This window comes from Miscanthus floridulus, chromosome 3 (assembly GCF_019320115.1).
Source record: "Miscanthus floridulus cultivar M001 chromosome 3, ASM1932011v1, whole genome shotgun sequence".
NCBI lineage: Eukaryota > Viridiplantae > Streptophyta > Magnoliopsida > Poales > Poaceae > Miscanthus > Miscanthus floridulus.
Genome location: NC_089582.1, coordinates 1423684 through 1450561, shown reverse-complemented (window position 1 = coordinate 1450561; position 26878 = coordinate 1423684). Strand labels below are relative to the sequence as shown.

Genomic DNA, 26878 nt, shown 5'->3' with positions numbered 1-26878 from the left:
ACTAAAAAATAGATTATTCGCTCTTAAATTCACTGGCAAGGGAGATAAACAAAAAAGAAATATTATCTCTCCAAGTTGAGTGTCTTGTGTGAACCCAAAAAACTTGGTGATCTAGACATATACATGACTTAGATATAAAAAACACGACCTTGCTAAGCAAATGGTTGTTCAAACTCCTCACATCAGATGGTACATGGCAGCAATAATATTGCTCCAAAACAAGAAACCTAGGTACCAAGCCTTTAGCTCAGATAGAGTGGAAAATCAGAGATTCACACTTCTGGTCTGGTCTCGTCACTACGTAGAATATGATTTTTAGGGGCGGCTCTGTAGGGGCAGTTTGCACAGCCGCCTCTACGCAAGGGTCCCTACAAATCATGCATTTGTAGGGGCGGTTCCCAGGCCGCCCCTACAAATCGATTTGTAGGGGCGGTTGGTACTGTAGCCGCCCTTACAAATCGATTTATAGGGGCGGTCTGGGAACACCAGCCGCCCCTACAAATTATTTGTAGGGCGGCTACAGTACCAACTGCCCCTACAAATCATTTTTCCACCAAAAAAAATTAAATTTACAAATCAAATTCAACTCCAGCACTAATATGTCTGAGCTAAAACAGGCCCACCTATCTATCACAATTTGAAATCTCATGCAGATAGCAACTAAGCAAGGCATGCCAACGAAGCACACATTTTTTTCAAGAATACTTGGGACTTCAATTAATTTTATGTTGAGAATTACAAGTAAAAAGTTGTTTGGTTCGCACCACTAAATGACTATATATTCAGTAAGCATAAATACAGCTTTGTTGGCACATTCAACCATATTTGCTGCCCAATCGGATCAGTTGCCTCATCTTGCTTGATATCTGTCATATCATGCAACCAAGGTAAAAGGCACTGCCGGACTGCTTGAGTTTGCCGAGTGTCCCAAACACTCAGCAAAAGGCATAAAACACTCGGCGAATTGTTCGCCGAGTGTAACACTCGGCGAATTACACTCGGTAAAAAATGACTCGGCAAAGACGTCTTTGCCGAGTGTTTTTTGTCGGGCACTCGGCAAAGGCTTTGCCGAGTGCCGGACACTCGGCAAAGGGCGGACACTTGGCAAAGTTGGAACCGAAAAAAAACCCGAAAAAATGAGAATTTTTACCCAAAAAAAAATGTAATTTTTTTTTAATTGATGGACGCCCCCACCGGTCAGCGCCCATCCATCTCCGGCTTTTTTCGCGTAAATTTCACGGCTATGCGGCCGACGGGATTCGAACCCGAGACCTCCGGCTACGAACAAACCTCCTCTACCACTACACCACACTGTCACTTATGTCTAGATTCCGTTTTAGTTCCCAATATATTATACTAAACCGAGTGTAAATTATTTGTTTGAGGCCCTAAACGAATTCAAATAAAAAAGTTGTGAACTACAAAGTTTCATAACTTTTCGAGATCTACACTTTTAGTTTAGGAAGTTTTTCCATTCGAGATCGTTTACAAAATTTGAATTTTAAAATTTGGAAATTCAAACGCAGTTTTGCATGACAAGATGTTTTCAAATCAAAAAGTTGCCAACTACAATGTTTCATAACTTTTCGAGATCTACAGAGTTTATTTTGGTTGTTTTTCCATCCGAGGTCGTTTATAAAATTTGAATTTTAAAATTTTGAAATTCAAACACAGTTTTGCATGACAAGATATTTTCAAATCAAAAAGTTGCCAACTACAATGTTTCATAACTTTTGGATATCTACAATTTTTATTTAGGAAGTTTTTCCATCCGAGGTCTTTTGAAAAATTCAAATTTTAAAATTTTCAAATTCAAACGTCGTTTTTCATGACAAAATGATTTCAAATCAAAATGTTGCCAACTACAAAATTTCATAACTTCTCAAGATCTACAAAGTTTATTTTGGTCATTTGTTCATCCGACATAGTGGTAGTAATATTGTTCACAAATCATATATCTCTTCTACTTTCATGAAACTAATATAAGAGATATGAGAGATGTATATTTTATGAACAACGTTATTGTCGCTTTGTCAAATGAAGAAATGACCAAAATAAACTTTGTAGATCTTGAGAAGTTATACAACTTTGTAGTTGAAAAGTTTTTCATTTGAATTCATTTAGGGCCTCAAAAATTTCTTCGAAAAACTGATTTACCGAGGGCAAAAAAAATGCACACGGCAAAATGCCTCTTTGCCGAGTGCCAAAACATAGGCACTCGGCAAAATACGGCTTTGCCGAGTGCAAAAAAAAAGGCACTCGGCAAACTGAGAGTAAATTGCTTGTTTGAGGCCATAAATGAATTCAAATCAAAAAGTGGTCAACTACAAAGTTTCATAACTTTTTGAGATCTACAATTTTCATTTAGTAAGTTTTTCCATCCGAGGTTGTTTGAAAATTTTGAATTTTAAATTTGAGAGATTCAAACGTAGTTTTGCATGATAAGATGATTTCAAATCAAAAAGTTGTCAACTACATAGTTTCATAACTTTTGCAGATCTACAATTTACATTTAGGAAGTTTTTCCATCCGAGGTCTTTTGAAAAATTCAAATTTTAAAATTTTCAAATTCAAATGTCGTTTTTGCATGACAAGATGATTTCAAATCAAAATGTTGCCAACTACAAAATTTCATAACTTATCAAGATCTACAAAGTTTATTTTGGTTATTTGTTCATCCGACATAGTGGTAGTAACATTGTTCACAAATCTTATATATCTGTCTTCTACTTTCATGAAACTAATATGAGAGATATGAGTGATATAGATTTTATGAACAACGTTATTGTCGCTTTGTCAAATGAAGAAATGACCAAAATAAACTTTGTAGATCTTGAGAAGTTATACAACTTTGTAGTTGAAAAGTTTTTCATTTGAATTCATTTAGGGCCTCAAAAATTGCTTCGAAAAACTGATTTGCCGAGGGCCAAAAAAATGCACACGGCAAAATGCCTCTTTGCCGAATGCCAGAAAAAAACACTCGGCAAAGACGTATTTTGCCGTGTGCCAAAAAATAGCACTCGGCAAAGACGTATTTTGCCGTGTGTTTTTGTTTGCCGAGTGTATTTTTCTGGCACTCGGCAAACACGGTCTTTGCCGAGTGCCCGATAAAATACACTCGGCAAAGCCTCCGGCACTCGGCAAATCGCCGGTTTCCGGTAGTGAGGGCAACAGAGGGTAAGAAGCTCCTACCAGCAAGAACTGCAGTTCCTATGCATGAAAGGACTCCAGAGAGGAAGGAGTTGAAGGGAAACGACCCAACCAGTCCCATGTAAGCAACCTGTTTCATCCACATTAAATAGCATACCAGTAATAAGTCTCTGAAGGTGTTTCACTTGTATTAGCATTCCAGGGGCAATTATCAACTATGTTGCAGAAACAACTAAAGAGGAGTTATGAACCGAATAACAATGCTCAGTACACAATACAAGTGCACAAATATAGCCTTGTCCTTAAACCTAAAAATCATGCTTGAGGACAACAAATTCCATGGTTTTCAGAAAATGACAGCTAACAAGTTGATATATCCAATCAACACCACTGAATGAAGAACATATAGTTTGCAACAGTTACAATGACAAGTACAGTGCTACAACATCCACGCAATCAGGTTGACAATGGCTAGGTAGAGCTGAGATTTGCAAGTTGTCTACTTTGCTGTAACCAGTAACTGAGAAGAGTTGCAACCTAAATAAAGAATGTACAGTTGGCAAAGTAAGAGCATAAGATAACTTGTGCTAATACCTATAAATCATGCTTGAGGGCAATAAGTTGCACGATTTAAGAAAATGGCAGGTGATAAGTTCATCTATCCAATCAAACACTGAAGAGCATACATAGTTTGCAAAAGTTCAACTGAAGGTACAGTGCTACAGCGCCCACACAATCAGGTTGCCAACAGCTAGGTAGAGAAGAAATTTGCAAGTTTGACAGCTTGTAATCAACAACCGAGATTTACATACGCAGTATATCAGTTGATAGCTTTAGCAGAGCAGCCTGTTCATAAGATTTATTGAGCATGTATCTGATGCCTACCTACCTACCCACTGTTATATGACAACCAAATAACCAGGCCATGTGTTTTGGCGTCTCCCATGTTAGGTTTAGTGAAATCAAAATCCACAGAAAAACATCCGCTGATGCGGGATACTATAGTATACAGTCCAGGCTATTCAGATACACTTCCCTAACCATATTTCGAGGCTTTCAAACCTATTCGAACAAGATGTTTGCATATAAGAAGACATAAGTGTTTAAAAAAAACTTATACCTGAATAAGGGCAGTGGCAACCGCAAAAACCACATAGAGGTCAATAATCTGCAAACATATCACCACACGGAGTTAGCAGACGACCTCACCAAAACTATCTTAGCTCCACAATATATCATTTTCTGCAGTTGTTCACTAACAAAAAGCTAAACATTCAATGCATTGAACTGAACTACAGCTGTAACTGAACTGCATGTTCATATGCGAATAACTCAACATCAAAATTCAGAATATATGATTGCAACCAATTTACACCCACACAAATTGCTAATATATTCAGTCATGCTCCTACCAATTGCAGCAACAACACTCCATAAATTCATTATGTAAATGAGAGGTCATCCTTGTAGCTATCCCGTGTCCAACAAAACAATTTGCTGTAAGGGAAAGAGACAGAGTATATCAGATTATAAAATTTGCACCGTAATTTTACCCTAAGTTAAAATAAGTTTAAACCATATACGCTGAACATAACCATCTGTTTGTTTGAAAAATATAAAGAACACCAAAATTCTATGGACCAAACAAACGTATCAGTAGATTACTAACAGATCAATTAGACATACTACCATTTTGGCTATGCAAAATAACAAGAACTCGTGACCTACTTACTGTATTTCGATCAATAGATTCCTGGCATGCAGTGATATTGCTCTAAGAAAATTGGCACACAATTTTTAAGTTAAAATATCACAAAACTGTATTTCTTCATAGTGCTCCATATTCTTTAGTATAGTAGTACTCACTAGTTCTTTCGTACTAGTATAGTAGTCCTAGTACAACACATACACATCTGAACTAATGCCAAATCAGGGAGATGAACGTGAAAGCAGTAATCCATCATATCATCCACAGTAGCTTCAAAATCCCTAGCAGAACTTTGGATCAGAAAAACACTAACCTCTCCGCAGACTCTAGTCCATCTAATCAGGCAGCACATCACCTAACCCTAGCAACCAAAGAGAGGGATGACGAGGTGGAGAGAATTTTTACCTGTGCAGATCGGAAGCTCCTCCAGGAGAGGAGGATTCTAGCGAGTGCTCGCAGTCATTCGAACAGACCGCACCGTCATCTGAAGGGGGTGAGGAGAGATACAACTGGAAGAGCCCTCGCCGCCGCCAAAGCAGCCTCCGCCGTCATCTGACCACGAACCCTAACATGCAAAAAAAAAATGCGGAGGAGACGGGAAAGGCCGGAAGGGAGAGGGGAGCTGAGGAGACGAGATCGATCTACAGATGAACTCACCTCCTCGGCGTGTTCGTGGCACTCCACCTCCTCGAGCAGGCAACCCGCGCCGGTGCGCCGCTGAGCCCGGGCCAAGGCCGGTTCCGCGCCGAAACCCTAGGTCGGCGTGGCGACGCGCCAGAGGCCGGCCGCCCAGGCCGAGGTGTCGGTCCGCGGGGAGGAGAGGCAGAGGCGGCGCTCGGCGATGTCGACGTCGGCGCACGGCGGAGGCTACGGCAGAGGGTGGCGCGGCGGATGCCTCGGGAGAGAGCGATGCGAGGGAAAAGCCAGAGGCGACGTCTCGGGCTGAGGTCGAGAGGACGAGGGAGATATTTTTCTCCCCAACACGTATATATATATATGCAGCGGGCATTTGTAGGGGCGGTTCAATCACCAGCCACCCCTACAAATAGTAACTTCGGGGGCGGTTGGTGAGTGAACTGTCCCTACAAATCAGACCCATTTGTAGGGGCGGCTCGTATCACCAGCCGCCCCTATTGTTCCATTTGTAGGGCCGGCTGGTGTCTGAGCTCCCGAGCATGCCACTGTAGTGGCGGCTCCATCACCAGCTGCCCCTACAAAAAATTCGTCACGTTGCTATAAACCGTTTTTCACGTAGTGCGTGAAGGTTAAGGTGGATTTTCGTTCGTATTGGATCATTCATTGTAAAAGATGGATCACAGCTGGATGTGGACAAATGGCTGGGTAACGCAATATTGTTTAAATAGTATCCTTTTCTCTACAATATAGCTCGACTTAAACATATTAGCATATAAGAAATACTTAGGTGCCACCCAACCTTTCTTGGCGTAGGGATCTCTTAAGGTCCAAGTTAGTAGCATGGAACAATCTGTTAGCACGTATTCCTAGCATTGAATTGGCGCAAGAAATGTAATATCCTCTATTGTTTGCTTCCCTCCGCTATGATTTTGCGGCTGAACTTTATTAACTTTTTCTAACTCCAAAGAAACGAGCTGTTAAGTATATGGAATTAAAGATGGCTGCTAACGACGTGCTATGCCAGGCCACCAAAAGGGTAAAACAGCTCAATAAGCGAACATGCCAGTACTCCGGAGCATAGAGAAGGCCTCGATCTCATTGTGGCGTGGGACACGGACCGAGAGCCATATATATAGGCCGGCCCCATCAGTTGTCACCTAGCTCTTCCGATCCTTTCTTTGCTTTCAGGATGTTAGCTCTCGGTTGCTGTCGCTCATTTCCAGCAAGGAGATCGGCCAGGACTGAGTCAAAGGCTCAGGTTCAGGGCTACCTCCAGAATTCGCACCGAAAAGCATGCATTGTCCAGCACGTACGATGCATAATAGTGGGTCAGGCTAGCGTCCCGACGTCTGGCCCTAGCTCCGTGTCCGGACGCAGCTTCCCGCACCCTGCGCTTGCTCTGTACCGCACGTCCCACCTGCTTGGATTCCGCGCCGCTCGAACAACTCGCCCCACCCACGCTGTCCACCCCACGCAGGTCCACGTCGCCTGAACATCACCAACACAAAAAAGACGAGGAGACACCGAGGCAAGGCAACAAAAGGCGAGGAGGGAGATGCAACACCCGATCTACTTTTGAAACATCCAAATGAAGCATTTGCAACATACGTTCGAAAACAGTTGAAACATTTATAACATACGTCTGAAACACTTGTAAAAACATCTGAAAACCCGTTGAAAAGCCATGGCAAAATATATACAACATCCAGATAAAACACATGCAACTTATGTGTGAAACACGTGCAACATTCAGATAAATACACTTGCAACATACGCCGGGCCGGTCCTGAGTATTTTTGGACCTGGAACAAAGCTAAAATTTTGGGCCTTTATATGTACTACTTATTGGTAGTATATACACATATATACAAAATGTTACTAATGCAAAAGCAATATTCATATGAAATAATTTGTATACATATTAAATTACCTCAAAATTTTATTCTAACATTCCTTGATGCGAAGTCATCGATGATGGTTTCAATATCAATCTCATCCAACAATCGCTTCTCAATGCATAATGTTGCCGATCCATTCAACCTCTCTTGTGACATTGTAGATCTGAAATAGTTCTTTAAGAATTTTAATTTTGAGAAGCTTCTTTCAGCTGATGCCACAGTCACTGTTATAGTAAACAAGATGCGATAAGCAATGGAAGTACTAGGATAACAATCACCTTCTGTAACAAACTCAAAAATCTCAATAGCCGTCATTTCTCTATCTGGCAAAGCGGATTGCAAAACCCTTAGCTCAGAAATTAGATCATTTAAATCAATGTCAGATGAGCCATTATGAGAGAAGGCTACTGCCAATGTTGTGCAACACAAATTTTGTTTAGGACCGTCCAAGGACGTAAAGTTTGTTAACTCATTAAAAACCCAACTATCTCATTAAATGCTTGGAGTTGTTCAAATCTACTTTTCAATGATATTTTTGCCATATCAACCATAACTAGAAAGTAAGCAACTTTAAAATCCTTCTCGGCTTGCAAGATGACTTCCTCACTATTATTTTCATCAAAATGTTTCTTTCTAAGAGCACGACACTTTAAAGGAAATGATGGCAACCTATACGACCATTGCAACATATGCAACATTCTGATCTACTTTTGCAACATCCACATGAAATATCTGAAACACTTGAAACGTACTCTTGCAACATGCGTTTTCAGCGTGCAATGTCACCTTGCTGCTTGGAAGAATCACGGAGCTAGACGTCGCTGGGGTGCATGGAGCTCGACGGTGCGCCCTTGGGCGAGGACCTGCTCGGCGGCCTACGTGAGCACCTACGCGAGCCGCGTGAGCACCTGCTCCTCGACCCAGACCAGCGCATCCTAGGCGTGGCGGAGGACGAGCATGGCGCGCGCGGGGGACAGAGGCGCGGCGGGGGATGATGGCGGCAGCGCACCGGAGTGGCCTGGTATGGTCGGCGCCGAGCACTGCGCCTCGGAGTTGATTGCGCGTTGCGCCTGGCTTGGCCAGTGGCCGAGCGCTGGAGGCGGGAGGTGAGCAGATAGGATCAAGTGAGCGGATAGGAACGAGTACGTAGACGAGTGGATTTTTTATTTGGAAATGGAGGAGCAGAGGGTGTTAGGCTGGTGTCGCGTAGCCCACCAACAGAGCGTCCGGGTGGACGAATGCCCGTTTCCTAGCATTAGCGTGCATAATATGCTCACAAATCAAATAGTTAATGCCCAAGAATAATGTACACATGCATATTCTCTGTCGTGGAGAGGAGCGCACATATGACATATCCCTATGTATTATTAGTTGTCTGATGTGTGCACGTCTCTACCGTACCGTTGTCACGTTGTGCACACAGAATACATGCATCAGTGCGGTGACAAAGTTTTATTACTACTAATTTCTTTACAACGACAGAGCTAATGCATCTTGTAGTAATCAGAATATTGTACTCAGATACTACCTACATTGCCAACAACGGAAATTATACACTGTACTATTTTGTGAAGATATATACATTAATTCAAGCGGAAAAGCATGCAACAGATATTGAAACAATCACCGATATTTCACTGCAACTTGGAATTCGTTGTTCTTGGACCTAGTAGAGAGCCACTGCAACAGGATGGACTTGTTGTCCCGGGCGGTAACGGCCTTTAATCCCGGTTACCGTACCGGGACAACGATCCTGGGACTAAAGGTGGAACCTTTAGTCCCGAGTCATCGAGCCGGAACTAAAGAGGGACCTTTAGTCCCGGTTGGTGTCAACCGGGACTAAAGGCCCTTCAGCCGAGCAAACATGGCCGCACCCTTTAGTCCCGGTTGGTAACCCCAACCGGGACTAAAGGTTTCTTATCTTTTTCTTTTTTTGTTTAATTTGTTTTCAGTTCAGTTACACATATTTGTTTAATATATAATATGTTTTTATGTACGTATTCTACGCTGCTAATATAAATACACGCACGCATATAATTACATCTAATTCTCATCTCGAGCATTATTATATTCGAATAAAGTATGAAACTATATATATTATAGATATATATGTATATATACAACACTTTCATAATCTTGTTCTCGAAAATAACGATATCAATAAATATTTAATTTACATCATTTATTCCTTAGGATCAAAGTAGAACTCGTCGTTGGGATTTAGCACTTTTTCTAGAAGAAATCCTGCTATTGACTCTTGAACTGCTTTTAGATGGTCTTTTTGCATGACCCTTTGTTTCAACCATTCAGTCTTGCATTTGAAATAAAAGGAAAAGTATTAATACATATATATATATATATTCATTTAAAAATAAATAAAAAATTGATATATACGTACTCTGAGGACATCTTCAGGAGTTCTTCTTATGTGCGCAGTGATAAATTCACAAACGTAGTATCCACACAAGTTATTACCTGGTTGCTGCCGCAAACACCACTGTACGAGAAGAAGATTATTCTCATCATCTCACACGTAAATTGAAGTATGATATAGTAATTAAACACGTGGGGAAGTATATATAGTACAACTTACTGATATTTCAACTACATTAAGTGGTGCATTGCAATCCTTGCGGTGTTGCCGAATAAACTCTTTCCAAACCCTGTGCGACCAATAATGTACGATCGTTAATAAATTATAGCAAAATCTATTCAATAATAGTTGTGCGCGAGAGATCAAAATTACCCCTGGATAATGTCTATCATATCTTGGTATAGTGCCCGCTCTTTTCTCAACGAGTCCAAGATTACTAACCGACTTCAGTTTAACTCAATGACAATGAGTATCCAGTGAAACCTGCATTGGTTTATACACACACGTACATGCATATAAGTTGTATTGATATTACATAAAATGTGTAGACTACATTATTATTAACACTTACTCAAAGTTGTACGGGAAAAGTATTGTTGTCTTGTCGTGCTGCTTCACGAAGAACCTCATGATATTCGTCTGTGCTTCAGATACCCAGTGCTCCTTGACAATAATATCGGTTTTGAATACGATATAAGGATCAATGAAGCCAACACTGGTGTCTTGTATTCTTTGGAGCTCTGACATCTGGAATCTGTATATAAATATAAGTTATATGTGAGGATAATTATATACACGTATGCATGGAAGTGAGTTTATTAAATAAAAGTAAGAATCACTTACAAACAAAAGGAGCTAATGATTGATTTGTCCAGAGCGTCCAAGTGGTATAGTTGATGCAATTCTTTGAAACTAATATGTAAGATGTCATCGCCACGGAAGTAATGATGGTCTCTAAATCTGACAAAGATCCACTCCTCACCCCTGCCACACGCCTGCATGTACCACTTGTTGAGCAAGTACATTTGCGTACCCAATTCATTCAGAGCCGCAAGGTTGTACAGACTTTTACCAAATTTATAAGTCTTCAAGGTATCAACTTCCAGGTTCTGGATTGGAGCTTTGCCCGTCAATTGATCCAAGGTTAAACCAGTTAGTTCAAAAAAGCATTAAGGTCTTGAACCGACACTTCTCCAGAGTTGTCTGGTCGATAGACTTCTATGTTGGAACCATATTCATTAGCAACAACAAGATTTTGCATTGGTTGCTTCTGTTGTCCGAGCTATGGGACATCCTTCCCTGATGCTCTTTTCCTTTTCTTATGTGCATCATGTGACTTCACGAGGGAGCGGTCATAGTCTGATAGTGGTGGAGGCTTATGAACTTCATGCATCTTTTTCTTGTGAGCTTCGACCTTCTGCCTCAGCAGATCTCGTGGTATGTAAAAGTACGGCTTCTCCTTAAGCTTCGCTTGTCTCTGCTTTTGGATATCTATAAAAAAATCTTTCACTTTTTTGTCTTCTTCAGCTGCTATTTGCTCATCAATCTTTTCAGGAAGTATTTCTTGAGAAATAACTCTTTTTTTCGAGGTCTTCTTTGCTGCTGGGACCTTAGACCTCTCTGTAGTGCGTCGTTGTGGAGGGGGTGGGGGCGATGTTGGAGACCGGCGTGGAGGCGATGAGGCCGGTGTTGGAGTCCGGCATGGAGGCATTGGAGATCGTTGTGGAGGCGGTGGGGCCGGTGTAGGAGTTAGAGATCGTTGTGGAGGCGATGGGGCCAGTGTAGGAGTTGGAGATCGCCGTGGGGATGAAGTCGTCTCGCCCCCTGTGATGTTGTGATGAGATGGGGAATGAATGATTGGGCTAGGCTGGGGGGAGACCCTGCTACAAAAATAAGTTGTGGATCAATTATTTTTGAAGCCAATATAAAATTAATGAAAAATAATATTTCATTCACTTTCATTCGTACCTAGGGTGAGGTAGGGGAAGCGATGGCGCCCCAGGAATGATGATGAAGCATTTGCGCCATTAAATAAATGTCTTCTCTGCTTCTCCTAGTGTCTTCTCCCCATCATCGCCTTCAATGTCAAGAGGAACATTGTTGTAACATTTGAGCACTCTATCGACTGAGACGCTAGCATATCCAGGTTGAATAACTGACCCATGGATTCTTGGTGTCTTCGTTCGGTCTATTGGAGATACAACCCCGACAGCCACCATGATTGATGCATTATTACCATCTGGAATGTGCAGCTCACATGTTGTTAGAGGCTCGCTAATGTCATCAATAGGGAAGCGCAACCCAATGTCATCTTGAATAACTGGCAGCTCCATGGAAGCACAACTGCTTTTCATCTGACCAACGAGGCTAATGGTGACTGTCGGCGTTGATTGTGATTGCATTTGACTCATTGCTAGCTGCACTTGCCTCTTGATCTCCTCCTGAATTTTTGTCTCAAGAGATTTTTCTCATTCACGTGATTCAAGTAATGTTTGTCATGACTCATTAACAAATTGCTCCAATACACGGATTTGGTCTGCCTCCTCATCCTTCTTTCTCTGGCGGCTTCTGTAGGTATCCTTGTCTGCTGGGAATGCTTGTAGCCACGGAACCGCTTCATAGCCTCTTGTTCGACCACCATGTTCGGGATTCTCTAGGGCATATGTCAATTCATCCTTCTCTCTATTGGGCTTGAAAACACCACTATCAGCTTCTTCCCTAGCATGAGCTAGTCTCTGTGTTGCTCTCTCAATTTTTTGGCCAAAAATTAGCTTACCAGTGTCTGGGTCTAGGCTTCCCCCATGAGCATAGAACCAATTCTTCGCGCATTAAGGCCAGTTCTTCTCTATTGTTTCAGGTATGATTCCCTTGGCAGTAATCTCTGCTTCTAGGTTCTGCCACTTGGGAATAGCACTCCTATAACCACCTGATCCCATGTGATGATGGTATTGCTTCTGTCGGGCATTCTGCTGATTCCTCATCACACGTTCCTCACTCTCTTGAGATGTCTTGTATTGTACGAAGTCATCCCAATGGGACTCCAACTTGACAAATGCCTTAGCATTGAAATCCGGCGTTTCATTCTTCAAGATAAACTTTTTATACAATGTCTTCTTCCAACTCTGGAACAATGTTGCCATCTTCTTCATTGTCCAATCCCTCACTAGCTCCTTCAAAGCATCATCTGCTTGTAATGTAAAATGCTGAGTGATATCTCTCCAAGCTAGGTTCTTATCACGATCAGATACAAAACTAACATTAGGAGCCTACCACCACCACTGCCGTCAGCCTTTAGCAGCTCGACCGCGTGGTTAGTGCAGGGTTGTCCTTGTTACCATCAAACGTAACCTTCTTCAAGTTCGTTAGCTGACCTGTAGTCAAACCTCAGTTCCAGCATCGACATCAATCCTCCCTCAAACCGAATAACATTGGGTAGACAACCTCCAAGTATCATGCCCCTGAGCATCGGAAATCTGTGGCTGCTGCATGCAACCAACTCATCGTCACACGCCGTCGCCATGGCGTGTCCACGTCACGTACAAGCTCTTCAGGTTGGGCAGCTTACACAGGATGCTGAAGAGCTGGTCACCAGCAAGGGTTCACGACTACAGAAATGAGATCTAGTCCCGATTGGGAACTAGCTCTACTCCCGGTTTCCCAACCGGGACTAGCAATCCAGGACTAAATGTGTTGTTCTTTAGTCCCGATTTGCCACAACCAGGACTAAAGATCCTCCCAGCTTTAAAAAAATAATGCCTCCCACCGCTGCGTCCCATGAGATTCGAACCCAAGACCTCATGCACCGCCTCGCGCGTAGCTTACCACCCCACCTACACAACACATCTAACAATGGATGGGATGCTTTCCTTTTGAACTAACCCATCGGGGGACCTTTAGTCTCGGTTGGTGTTACCAACCGGGACTAAAGGTTGGAGGACTTTTAGTCCCGGTTGGTGGCTCCAATCGGGAGTAAAGGTCCACCTTTAATCTCGGTTGGTGTCTCCAACCGGGACTAAAGGTCCCCTACCACTGTTCCGAGTGCAGTAGCCATTGGGCAGGGACCTTTAGTCCCGGTTGGAGACACCAACTGGGACTAAAGGCCTCTCTAGTCTCGGGGGCGAAAAATGCCGAGGCTAATGCCAAATTTGGACATCGTTCTAAAGTCTGTTCTCTAGTAGTGGTTGTATCCAAGATGGTGAAAGTGACAAGATGAGTTAGTGAGCCGATCTAGCCCGGCAGCCCATCGACGTCACCTGTGATCCAGACGGTCTAAAGGAGCCGTGGTGGCGCGGGCAGGTGGTGGAGAAAGTTCAGCACCTGCTTTTGCTTGCTGCTGTTGTTGTCGCTTCTCCGGTGCCCAATCTAGAGCCACCGGAGGGAGCACATCTTGCTTAGGGACAGAGCAAGGTTTCTTCAAGAGACACGACAAACACTTGTAGCTGCTCCAGTTCACCCACCTCTTGGGCAGCTTCGGAGTCATCGTTCCCAAGAGTTACTCTACGCAACACGTGCAGGGCCTTCATCTTGCTGATTCCCTGGGGTATAGTCCACATTGTACCCCAAAAATCATCCCTATTGGAGAATCGTATGTGCTCAAGTTTCTCCAGCTTTGTGATGGTCTCCGGTAGCTCAGTGAGGAGCGTGTAGTCCAAATCGAGCGTCTGTAGATGCTCTAGGTTCTCAATCTGCCAAGGCACCTTTGTAATGTTTGTGCCCCCCAAACTTAGGAACCAGAGTAGGTGCAGACTACAGGCGTACCTCACGTGCTTGTTTGTTACTCCCTCACAATCTTCTAGGTCAAGCACCCTCAAGAGGACGAAGCTACCAAGATTTTTTAGGAGCTTGTGCTGCCCACGGAGGTGGAACATGCTCAGTGATCGAACATGTTGCATATCCAAATAATCATTCTCGCCTCCATACACTACTGGAATCTCGTATTTTTCTGTGCGTGCAAAACCCACGAAAAAATACAAATACCGTCAAAAAAATATTTTTCTGACAGTGTACCCTCAGAAAAATACCCACAGAAATATAATGACAGAAAAATCGAATTTTTCTGTGGGTTCACCGCCAGAAACAATTTTTCTGTGGGTCTCACAAGCACAGAAAAATTGTGTTCGTCCAGATTAAAACTAATTTTTCTGTGTGTTAATCCACACAGAAAAAAAGAAATAAACGCATAGAAAAACACACGTTTTTTTTCTGTCGGTCTAGGTAAACTCACAGAAAAATTCATTTCACCCAGATTAAAAATAATATTTCTGTGTAGCCAGCCTCATAGAAAAAAAGAGTTAAACACACAAAAAAAATTATTTTAAAACAGTAGCAACATCATATTAAAAAATATATTTTCTATACAGTAATTTATGTACATGACCAACAAGGTTTCATTCAAATAATACACAAATCAGTAGTTCATCATGAATGGAGTCAACACTTATGTCAAAAATAGAATCAGTCTGATCTATCAGCACATATATCATATATACAGATATGATATCTGGTCATCTACATGTTCAACATGAGTACTACAATGAATTCACAAATATGGATATCAAAAAAGAAACCAAACTATTTTTTCTTGTTCAACCAATTGTAAACTGCTTTAGCTTGCACTCTATCTCTACCTGTAAGAACAGTCAATATGAATACTACAATGATTACACAGGAAAGTAGTCATTTCTGTTTCCTAAAGTATCCAGAAAATGGGAATACAATATGTACCAGCAAAGGGGAGACGAAATCATTGAACTTGTATGTAACTTCCAAAGGCTTTAACTTTTCGATATAAAATTTTTTCAAGCCATCAATGATAGAAGTAACAGCAGTCAGAGGTATCTGTTTACATATAACACCATAAAAGGAAAGATCAGCAATAATGATAAATGTGTCATTGACAAAACTAGGGTCAACTGACAGCATTTCTTTATATAGGGAAAGGTCTTAAAATTGGCACAAAAATATCTCTATTGCTTAATAATGCATAATAGAAACACAAGTACTGAGAGCTATGTTGTGTTACAAACATTTTGGTGGACTGTGGGCTTCCTTTTAGACAACTTACATGCATCATATTGTTCCCAAGCTCGTTAACAGATAAGATACAACTAAAATAAATAGTGAACCAGCTACAGAAGCTTACACAAGCTAAACAAGTAAACTTGCTGCCTTTTCCTTTTGCTAATGTAAAAAGACAGATAACTGATCTATCAACATATGCTCACTAATGAGGATATAACAGAATTTTCCTCAAAAGTTCCTTTGGTGCTGATATGCAATAGATACTCACAAGAGCGATATTCTAGGAGCGTACAGAAGAAAATTGTGAAGATGACATGACTACATGAGTATTACCTTCTTTGATGACTTTGAGCTGAACCATTTGTTTGTTAAATGGGATTGTTCCTGAGGGTATCCTGCATGGATAAAAAAAGGTTTGTATCATAGATTTCCCGCAAGCATGAACTTCCTGTTAAAGAGTGCATTGCTTACCATCCATTTCTAGATCAACACGCTTCACCAAATGCTTAGATTTCTGAAAGCAGTTGCCATCATATTCACTACAAGGCATTGAGATAAAGCACAAATTCGATAAAGAAAAACTGTAAGGACATAGTAATGCATTACCGCAAGTAGGGCATCCAAACCTTCCATCACAGGTGGATTCAAATCAGAATAAAAATGACCCATGGGGCAAATCAGAAAATACATGGGACAAAAGAAAAGGAGATGGAGGTGATGGTGCCTGGGAGAAGAAGTCTGATGATGGCCATGGCAATTGGGAACATCCCAGCAACTGGAATGGGCAGAGTTTGAATGTAGATCAGGACACGTGGGGAAATGCCAGGGGCAAAAAGAAGGCAGATGGTAACTGCCAATGGGAGGAGCAGCCAAGCACTTACAAACGGAAGAAGACAAAAGTTCCAGCTCGGTCCAGTCAAGCAAACAAAATTAGTATTAAACCGTGCAGTGTTGGGACTATGGTAAGAGCCTAAAGCAGTGGCCATAGCATACAAGCTTCTTAGTTCTTACACATACTCAAGTTTTCATAATACAAATGCTGCCCATAATTACTTCTAGCCTTCACAAAGCAGTACAGCTGCAAGAGGCAAGAAGAACTTACAAATCTACAAGTGCAAAAGAAATGACAGGCAGGCAGTGACCATCTCCAGAAATTTAACATTTGAAAGTATATAATTACCAAAATTTCACAGAAGAAATACCACAAGACAGTGACCATATCTAGAAATTTACCCATTATCAAGAGCAAAAGAACTCGAGAAATGGCTCAGATTTACCCATTATCAGCATAACAGCTGCAACTTAATTTCACCTGGAGCTTAATTTAATTATCTCTCTCTAATGGGAATTGAACTGGCCACAGAACTGGTTGCTTTTACTGGTACAAGCCATCCTAGTTAAGCAGCAAATAGAACAAAATATCCCAAGTACGAGCTCATAAGGTGCTAAAGTGCAGAAGTTCTCTAATGGAAACTTAATTCATCACAGCCACTCAAGAGTAGTACAAAACAAAAAAAGTCACAAGGCATAGTTAGGGAAGGGGAGAGCAGCGCGGCACGAGACTAGGGTTCCGTATCATCTCAGCTCCGCAAATATCACATATCAAAATGATTGATTAGGTTGATATATGCAAGATATTCAAGATACTGTTTTCATAGCATCTCCAAGCTGCAGGATGCACCCCCAATTTGAGTCCCCTAAAGCTGAAATATTTTTGAATGTGTCACCTCAGTTTTCCCATCTGAAACAATGTAACAAAAAAGCCTGAGAGAATGAACTCACTTGGAACAAAGAGGCATGTCTATTTTACATTTTCCTCCACCACACTATCTTTTGGCCTAAGTCGTAGATTTGCTGGTTGCATACCTACATGAGAAAATAGAACAAAGAATTAACCAAACAAAACAAATGGTTTTAACAGACAGTTTGACATGTACCAAACTAGTAATATACATGAGGTGCTATACTAGTCAGCACTTTCACAAAGAATTAATAAGTGCTGCCCCTAGCTGCTACAATTTGAATAAGCTGCTGCTACCATTTGAGCTTGACACATTCTTTACCTCAAAGACAGAGTAACTGCTAATGCATGGTCTGAATTTTTAGACGCAAGCAACATATACGCAGCTGTATTTTCAATTCTACTACGAACCACATATCAATCTCACTAGATCTCTTTTTAATTTAATTCTAACACAACCAGACATGATGTAGAAATATTAACTTTTTACTAAATATACAAATGTTACTACTGCTAGTCATCATATAAATTCACAGGTCTTATCCTTACTGGCACTTAAAGGCACTGGAATCACCAACCCACAAACTGAAATAAGTACAAACATTTCTAGTGGTCAGACTGCTGCTTGTGCCAACATGTCTGTTTTTTTTATCAACAATGGCATTCAAAAAAAATAAGGACTAACATCAAGGCAGGTGCTATCTCTGCATACCATGATATAACTTGAATGATGATAGTGCATACTAAGAGAATTGTACAATAAAAATCAGTTTTGTAACTCGGGTCTTGATTTGCATACTCCACAACCAGCAGCTTTAGCAATGTCAAAGTAAATTTAATCCATCAATAAACTTAGAAACAACTGTGCTTTAGCACAGTGGAGACAGCTTAGTACCTTTCATCTCTGGCAATATCCTATGCTGCAAGCATGATTGCATATGGGATTATGCATCACAAACTGCTTTATCCTTCATGCTACCTGCCAAAAAGATTAAAATGGGTTTGTGAAAGGAAAATAATGCTACAAGTGTTATATACAACGGACTGGACTAACCTGACGAGATGGGAGCAGCCTCGCAGTCCATTCTTCGATCTCCTTTACGCCAACATCAAAGCGAGGGCTAATAACACCACATTTGTTTAGTCTTCCATTCAGTTCCACCACAATCTTCCCAGCACGGTGGTCATCCACATATTCGAACTCACCAATGTAGCCTACATAATGTAACACTGATCAGGGACATGTCCTCAGAACGGAGCAATTGAAATGGGGCATAAGATTTGAGAACTAACCATGACGCTGCATGATTGTCAAGAACTTGATGATCACCTTGGATGACGGCCTGATCATGACCTGCCTTTTCCCCCTCTTCTCAGCATTGTACATGGACTTGAGCGCATCATTGAGCACACTGACCCTCACCATGCTGACCTTACCAGAAGAAAGAGATAGAGTTGTAAGGGTCCCATGACAGACACAATAGCATTAGGAAACAGCCATTTACATCTATGTAACACAACCAAAGGTACAAGTAACCATGTCGCTATATCAATATAAAATGATGCAAAGGTTTGCTTATTCAGTACAAACCTTCATCTGCCCCCCCAAAAAAAACATCCAGTGCTATATTGAAATCATGTCAATAAATGCATTGCTAAAGGAGGTAACTACAAGCTTAACCACATTATCCATATCATTGAAAGTTGATACTCAGAAGAAAGATAACAAAAGGGTATGTAGAAAGCCAGTCCAATATATGAGACAATGTAACAATAATAACATGTTATCCATGATATCGGCTTCGGTGGTTGTAAACTAACTACTCATCACATGTGCATTAGTTTGTTTCATCAATCAGATTGCACACGACAAAGCTATAGTTTGTAAACAACAGATCATCAAATTAACACTAGCAGTATTCCACACCCTTCATCATCTAGTTTGCAATTAGATTGCTTTGATCAACAAGATCTAGAATCCTTGAACAATGCACCATCTAATTACCAGAACTCAACTCATATTATTCTAAGCAGTCTTGGACAGGGTTTAAGCTACCACTAAACCACCTACGCATCTGATCAGCAAGCACCAAATTGCTGCCAACTGGAGACCCAAAAAGTGAGGGATCTCTCAGCACCAAACACCTGCAGACTGATCCGGGGCAAGGAGGGGAGGGGCCGAGGCCGGCCGCCGGCAAGAGGAGAGGACGCGGCGGATCCGGGGCGGCATGGGGCAAGGTGGGGAGGGGCCGGGGCCGGCCGCCGGTGGATCCGGGGCGGCATGGGGCAAGGAGGGGAGGGGCCGAGGCCGGCCGCCGGTGGGAGGAGAGGAGGCGGCGGATCCGGGGCGGCATGGGGCAAGGAGGGGAGGGGCCAGGGCCGGCCGCCAGCGAGAGGAGAGGAGGGGAGGGGCCGGCCGCCGGCGGGAGGAGAGGAGGGAAGGGGCCGGGGCCGGCTGCCGGCGGGAGGCAGTGAGAGGGAGCGGGGGCAGGGAGAGGGAGCGGGAGCGCGAGTGCGTGTGTGCGAGGATGTTTGGGGGCGGCGGCAGCGGGGTTAGGGTTATGCGCGTATATATTTTCCTGTGCATGCATTTTTTCTGTGCGTTTTTTTAAAAACCGACATAATAAATTGTATTTTTCTGTGAGTTTTTATTTTTTCGTGTGTCTATTGTCACGCACAGAAAAATGTTATAATTATTCTATGGGTTTTTGTATTTTTCTGTCGGGATATTTTGATACCGACAGAATAATCGTAATTTTTCTGTGCGTACTGAAAAAAACGCACAGAAAAATTCATCACCCACAGAAATATTCGAGTTTCCAATAGTGATAGTCCACATCATTTCTCTTTGCACCGTCTACGTCAGCATGGATGGAGAGGCAACGGATCTTGCCACATGACATCCCCTTGTGCTGCCCTTCGTGCAGGCTGAGAAAGTTAGCCTCCAGGGACTTGGACACAATGACCTCATGAAGCATGTCATGCATTCGGTTTGTCTGCTGCTTCCATGCAAGACCCTCCAAATGGCCTGCCTCTTCAATCATGTTCTTGCTCAAGAGTTTATCCAGGTAGGATTCTGCAACCTCCCACAGGGTCAGTCCCCGCTTCTCATGAACTAATCCTTCTGCCATCCATCTGTTCAGTAGCCGATCCTTTCTAATTACGTAGTCCTCTGGAAAAATGCTAAAGTACATCATGCAACCCTTGAGCTCATACGGGAGGTGATTGTAGCTAACCGTGACTATATGCTTCATCCCCTCAAGGGTAGGGTGGCTCTCCATCTGTGAACCAAGTGATTTGCAGACTCTATCCCACTTGTCTTTGCTTCCAGGTGATTTGTACCCAACCAAAACACTAGCGATGCTCACATTGGCCAATGGTAGCCCACCACATTTTTTTCAAGATGTCGCCCATTACATCTTCAAATTCTTTGGGGTAAGAGGCATCCATGGATCCAAACACCCTGCTAACAAACAACTTCTTCGAATCTTCAAGCTTGAGGGGTTCCATCTTGTGAATGTACTTGCAGTTGCTATTAATACTATCAGGGCTGCATGCATTGGCCGCTGTATCTATCCGAGTGGTCACAATGATTCTACCGCCCTTGTTCTCTAGCAACTTGGATTGGATTACCTCCCATGCTCGTACAGTCCAAACATCATCAATCACTACAAGGTACCTGGTTTAGGCAAGCATAGTATATAGTTAGTTAAGTCATATATCCAAAACATAATTAATTATCTCGCATGTGCAAAATGTATGAAAATGCTACTACTATTACTCAATATGCATGCATTATCATTGTTTGATATACCAATCTATCAAGTCATGCTCCTACACATATTACAAGAGTGATAAGTGTTAGAAATTCATTGATCAATTTAGGCCCGCATCTATTCAAATTGCTCACCTTTTCCCTCTCTGATTGTTCATGTTCTAACATGGTACTCATACAAATATTTTCTTATCTTTTCCAAGTTAAGATAGCTTTTAGCTACCAATTACTCTATACTTTTTAATACCCATTCATTCTTTTCCACATTGCCAGGCACTTCTATGTGTATTGTTGTCGACAGAATATCGTCGGCAGTCCACCGAGGGGTATCCCGCAATGGTAGATTGATCGGCAGAGGAGCGTGTAATCAAGAACAAGAAGGCAACAGAGACACACGAGTTATACAGGTTCAGGCCGTCAGTATGACGTAATACCTTACTCCTGTGGTCTGTTGGTTTGTATTAGCTATCGTATGGTTTGCCGTGATTTCGTAGGGGGTCCCTGCCCGCCTTATATAGTCCGGGAGGCAAGGTTACAAGACGGTTAGATCTGAGAGATAATCGGAAAGTAATAACAGATTACAAGAAACACTGGGATCGTGCATATCCTATCAGGCTACGTGACATCTTCCGGATATCCTTCCCATGCCTTGCTGGGAGGATGCCGAGCAGAACCGTGCCCCGCAAGGCTCCTTCTCAGTGGGCTGGACCACCCCTGGAGGCGTAGCCCATGTGGCCTGCCATGGGTATCCGGGGTCGCACCCCCCACAGCTAGTCCCCGAGCGCCTTGTACCTGTTGTGCAATGCCGTCTTGAGCTTTTCCGAGCAGGTGCGAACCAAAACTGAGCTATCCAAATCATGGTCCGACCACCATAACGAGTCGCCGAGCAGTTGAGAGCAATTGCCGAGCAGCGTGCAGCATCGCCAAGCAGTGTGTTCCGAGCACGGCTTGTCATAAGGGTGTAAGGAGCTCAAGTCCAAAATTGAAAATTCCTGCATGGTAAAATGAAGTGTGCCCACTTAGAGTCCAACATCGATGGTAAAGATACCTGGTTTTATCTCTCAGAAGCTCGGAGTCTCTCAGAAGAAACAAACACATTCACCGCAAGGTGAAGTGTGCCCACTTAGTCCCCGAGCCTGGCAGTAGGTGACGTAGTCACGTGGTGCTAGGCTCAGAAAATAATGAAACAACCGAGCAGGTAGCCAATCCCTGAGCGTAGTCTCGAGATGAAAAACGAACACATTCACCGCAAGGTGAAGTGTGCCCACTTAGTCCTCGAGCCTGACAGTAGGTGACGTAGTCACGTGGTGCCAGGCTCAGAAATTAGTAAATCGTCCGAGCAAATAGCTAGTCCCCGTGTTTCTGGCGTAGATATCGGATAAACAAGCCGTGGTGAAAAAATCAGAGTAATGGCTGTGCAATATCGGTTATTGAGCCTCATTAAATTGCGGAGAAATCGGAGAATAGGTGGCGGCGATAAATGAGCGGCGTGGGCTACTGTTACGTAATAGCCCAAGTTGCGGCCCATTAAACCATTTTGGAGGAGTCGAAGTAGCGCTGATCGCGGGAACGGTTTCCCAAAAACCCTCAGGCGCAATGAAAACTAGAGGAAGTGCTTTATAACCGCGCCGCCACATACATCGCCTCCTACCTCACTCAGTTTGCCTTTCTTCCTTCATTCGCAAACCCTACGCTCCACATTTCGCACCATCGCGAGCACTCGCCTCCAACCCAGTTCCAATCCGGAGAAAATGGCGCCAAAAAAAGGAGCCGCAAAGCCGAAGAAAGTGGCCACCGGAGCCAGCCACGACGAGGAGTGGGTGCCGTCGAAGACGTCGGTGGTAGATCTCGATAGGATGGTGGCGGCGGGCGTTCTCCCAGACCGCCTCACTACTGGATGGCGGCCAGCTAGTGGTGAGCCCTTCCCGACACCACATACTGATGAGGCTATAGTATTTGAGGATTATTTCTGCGCGAGGATTAGGGTTTCCTGTCCACCCCTTTCTGAGGGATCTTATGGAGTTTTGGGTGATTAGCCTCTGTAATCTGCATCCCAACACCATTCTGCATGTTTCTATCTTTATCCATTTCTACGAGGCGTTTCTCGGTGTTCTTTCCGCACTTCAACCTCTTCAGGCACCTGTTCTGTCTGAAGAAGAAGGGGGGTAGCGGATTCCAAGGTGGTCGACGGACAGTGTACCTACAACTCAGGGATGGGATGGCCAGCAAATATATCAGCGTACCGCTAAATACCTCCCTTAAAGGTTGGAATGCCAGATGGTTCTATATCAAACAAAGTCACCCAATGATTCGATGCGACGTCCACCACATCCCGGTTAATCATATTAACTGGTCGGAGAGACCCAACAATGCTGAGATGGAGCAGGTAATGGAACTGCTGGACTTGATTAAGGGCGTTGAGCTTAGGGGTGAACTGGTGGCGGCTAGCTTCATAGTGCGGCATGTTCAGCCCTGCAAAGAGAGGGCCCACCCGGCATTTGACTATAAAGGTGACAACGACGGTACCCGGGAAAACACAGACCGTCTGACGAAGAAGGAAGTGATAGACCGTGCCATGGATCTATTTACTTCGAATGTCTCATTCAGCTAGCCAAAAGGAACGAAGGCTTTCAACTGCACCAATCCACCTCCTCAGGTAACCATTTCGCTTCGCGTCTATCAGGCATTAATTGCCGAGCATAGGACTGACTTACTTATGAAAAGATCCATTCGCAGGATAGGGCAATATACTTTTCAGACGTGCCGAGAGCCGATTGGCCGAAAGGGGTGGACATTCGGCGGCCGCTACAGCCCGAAGAGGAAGAGCCGAGCTCCTCGTCGGATAGTCCATCCCCTGGTATCAGGAGAAGATTCATGGGAAAAGGCCGGCAGTAGACGAGCCAGTCCAAAAGAGGAGGAAAATCGCAAGCTCTCATGCACACAAAGCAGGCGGCATCTCTCTTGGTGAAGACCGAACAGTTCGACCACGAAGAACCACTGTGCTAGGAGTGGTCGGATGATGACGAGGACCAGTCAGTGCTTCCGCCGAGCACGAAGGAGGCATCGGCGGACTGCTGAAGCTCTCAAGCAGCAAGCAAGGGAAAGTTATGTTCGGGCTAACGACAGGAAATCCCGGCGACGCAAACTTCTAGAGTCCCCGAGCAACAAGATGGGATAACCGCAGAACCATGCACAGAAGGTGGGGCCCCCAGGCGCCGAGAAGAGCAGCAGCCTACTACAGAGGTGCAGGGGTCCTCCCATCGAGCTGACCAGGCAGCCGCGCCCGGGGGATCAAGCAGGCATCGCCGATTCAAGAAAATCAATCGGAAGACTGAAACCGTAAGTATATTTGCCTTGGAGTAATAATATTGTTCCTTGATTTCTCTTGGTTACTGACAAGCCAACATTACGCAGAGCAACGCCGAGGCCCGTGACCTCAGAAGAAAAAATGACAACTGCTCCCGGCCGGGAGTCCCCGAGTGCTCGACGAACAGAGGACGGGCCAGCCACTGCTGCCGGCATTCCTGGCGATGGTGAATCGTTGGCGCACACGACAGGCGCGTCGGCGACCGTGACCTGAGACTACGACTGAAAAAGTCGATGCTTTGGTAGCGGAAACTGCAGCTGTTGTTGATGCGCCGGAGGCTATGGATGCAACTCCGCCAACGGCCGAGGAGCAAACGTCGTCACCCGCGGGGATGCCGGGAGTGGTCGGCGCAGCTGGCCGACCACGGAGCCCCCCTAGTGGTGCCTCAAGCGACGGCGGAAGAGGACGAGGTTGTGGAGATCGAGCGTGCCGCACCTAAACCCCAGTCCGTCGGATTCTCTAAAACGCGGGGAAGAGGTAGTAGTTGTTGAGGAGGAAGACACCACCAGGGAAATAAAGAGGTTGAAAACCTGCCAGTTGCTGGAGTAATGACTCAAATCGAGGTTAGTACCTTACCTGGAACACTGATATATGTTGTTGGAGATCAAGGTTTATCTTTTGTCATGTTAATCCGCAGGGGATAGCTCGAACAGCTGATCAACGGCACCAACTGATGAAGAGGATGGAGCCCCTCGCTGAGGAGAACAAGATACTCTGGGAAGCGTTAAGTCTTTCGGAGAAGAGTATTCAGAGGGCCCAGCGCGAGCGGGACCTTGCGGAGTCGAACTCGCGGGACCTTGAACATCAGAAGGAGGTTCTGTCCGAGCGACTAACGGCTGCATCCGAGCAGCTGAAGAAGACGTCCGAACAACTGGCGACTGTATCCGAGGAACTAAAAAATATGTCCGAGCAGTTGGGCAAGAAAAACGGAGAACTAAAAAATAAAACCGAGCAGCTCGACCGGAAGTGCCAGCAGTTCGAGGATGTATCCAAGCTGAAATCCGGTATTCCTTTTCACATAATGTACTTTGCAGTAGTTGGCCGTTCGTTTTTTTAAACCGTTGATTTTGCAGAGCAAGATGCAGAACTCAACCAACTTCGCCAAACCGTCGAGCAAATCCGACAAGAGAAAACGAAAGAGTCGGAGCGAGCAGATAAACTGGCCTGAAGAATTGAAAGGTAGGTACCCCCTGATCGGAAGTAATGTCATAATACTTTGTTGTCGTGACGAACCTGTTGTAATTCTTTGTAGATTATCGACATAAAACCAAGGCGCAGTTCGATGTGCTGGTGCAGGAAGCCAAAGTCCAGAAAGACAACTTCAACACTATAACCTGCCGCAATAAAACCAGTACTCGACTGCATCGACAGTTGAACCGGTGCCCCGTCCTGACAGCATGCAGCAAGGGCCAGATACCATCATTCAGAGATGCAAGGCAGCGTGGGAGAACTTCAAAAACTTCAACCGCGACGCCGTTTTGACCGCCGCTACTCATGCCCTTGCAGTGGTTCGGTCCCATTATCCGTCCGTCGACATCCAGTCGATAGGTGGTGGGTTCGCCGATGGGCTTAGCGACGCGCAAACCCAGCAGCTGGAGGATGATGTTGAGGATGTAGCAAAAATTCTTGTCGGCGATATAGACCTGTTTGGCGAAACAGAAACTGCTGGCGAAGCTTAAGAAACTGCCCGGATGTTATCGTCTGTAACACTTGATTAACCTGGCGATGAAAAAACTGTTGTATTTACTTCCCGATGCAGTTATGCATAAGTAGTGTTTGATCATTTAGTTTTCACTAATCTTGACGCCTTAGCTAGGCCGTAATCCGTAACGCGTAGCGCGGAGCTCATGCGTATGTTGGAAAAACAAGCGTTATCACAAGACCGTAGCCTACCGTCCAACACAGCAGAGCACGGAGCTCATTGCACGTTTGGTGGGATGTTGGACCCTTGGTGTCCTCCGGAGTTCTCATTGTAAAAAACATGCTGTTCAGCAGCCAACTTGACTAACTTGGCGAGAAAAATAGTTCAAGTGGCGTCCGAGCAGTTAGTTCATGCCTGAAATCTAGGCCTTGACTAGCCTGTAGTCCGTAACGTCGAGCGCAGAGACCCTGACACGTGTAGGATGAACAGGCAGTGACCAAGGAACCGCAGCCGACCAACCGCAACGCAGAGCGCGGAGCCCCTAAGCGCGCGTAGGATGTAGTCGG

The 26878-nt window shown here is 44.0% G+C and overlaps 2 protein-coding genes, 1 long non-coding RNA gene and 1 pseudogene across 3 annotated transcripts; 1 reads left to right on the top strand and 3 right to left on the bottom strand.

The window, feature by feature from the left end:
* Nucleotides 1-2457: 2457 nt before the first annotated feature.
* On the bottom strand, nucleotides 2458-3755 carry LOC136542957 (uncharacterized; annotated as a pseudogene).
* A 688-nt stretch (nucleotides 3756-4443) lies between these two features.
* On the bottom strand, nucleotides 4444-5775 carry LOC136544745 (uncharacterized). Its single transcript, XR_010780819.1, has 3 exons — nucleotides 5516-5775; nucleotides 5264-5423; nucleotides 4444-4647 (listed from the first exon to the last, which is right to left on the bottom strand). It is a non-coding gene; the product is annotated as an uncharacterized lncRNA (long non-coding RNA).
* An 11735-nt stretch (nucleotides 5776-17510) lies between these two features.
* LOC136542956 (small ribosomal subunit protein uS8z/uS8w-like) lies at nucleotides 17511-18954 on the bottom strand. Its single transcript, XM_066535560.1, has 5 exons — nucleotides 18822-18954; nucleotides 18583-18743; nucleotides 18424-18448; nucleotides 17598-17653; nucleotides 17511-17528 (listed from the first exon to the last, which is right to left on the bottom strand). Exons 1-5 carry the CDS (start codon nucleotides 18952-18954, stop codon nucleotides 17511-17513), a joined length of 393 nt encoding a protein of 130 aa, XP_066391657.1.
* An 802-nt stretch (nucleotides 18955-19756) lies between these two features.
* Nucleotides 19757-26152, top strand: LOC136542955 (intraflagellar transport protein 74-like). Its single transcript, XM_066535559.1, has 5 exons — nucleotides 19757-20095; nucleotides 20456-20518; nucleotides 25308-25655; nucleotides 25744-25849; nucleotides 25923-26152. Exons 1-5 carry the CDS (start codon nucleotides 19757-19759, stop codon nucleotides 26150-26152), a joined length of 1086 nt encoding a protein of 361 aa, XP_066391656.1.
* Nucleotides 26153-26878: the final 726 nt, after the last annotated feature.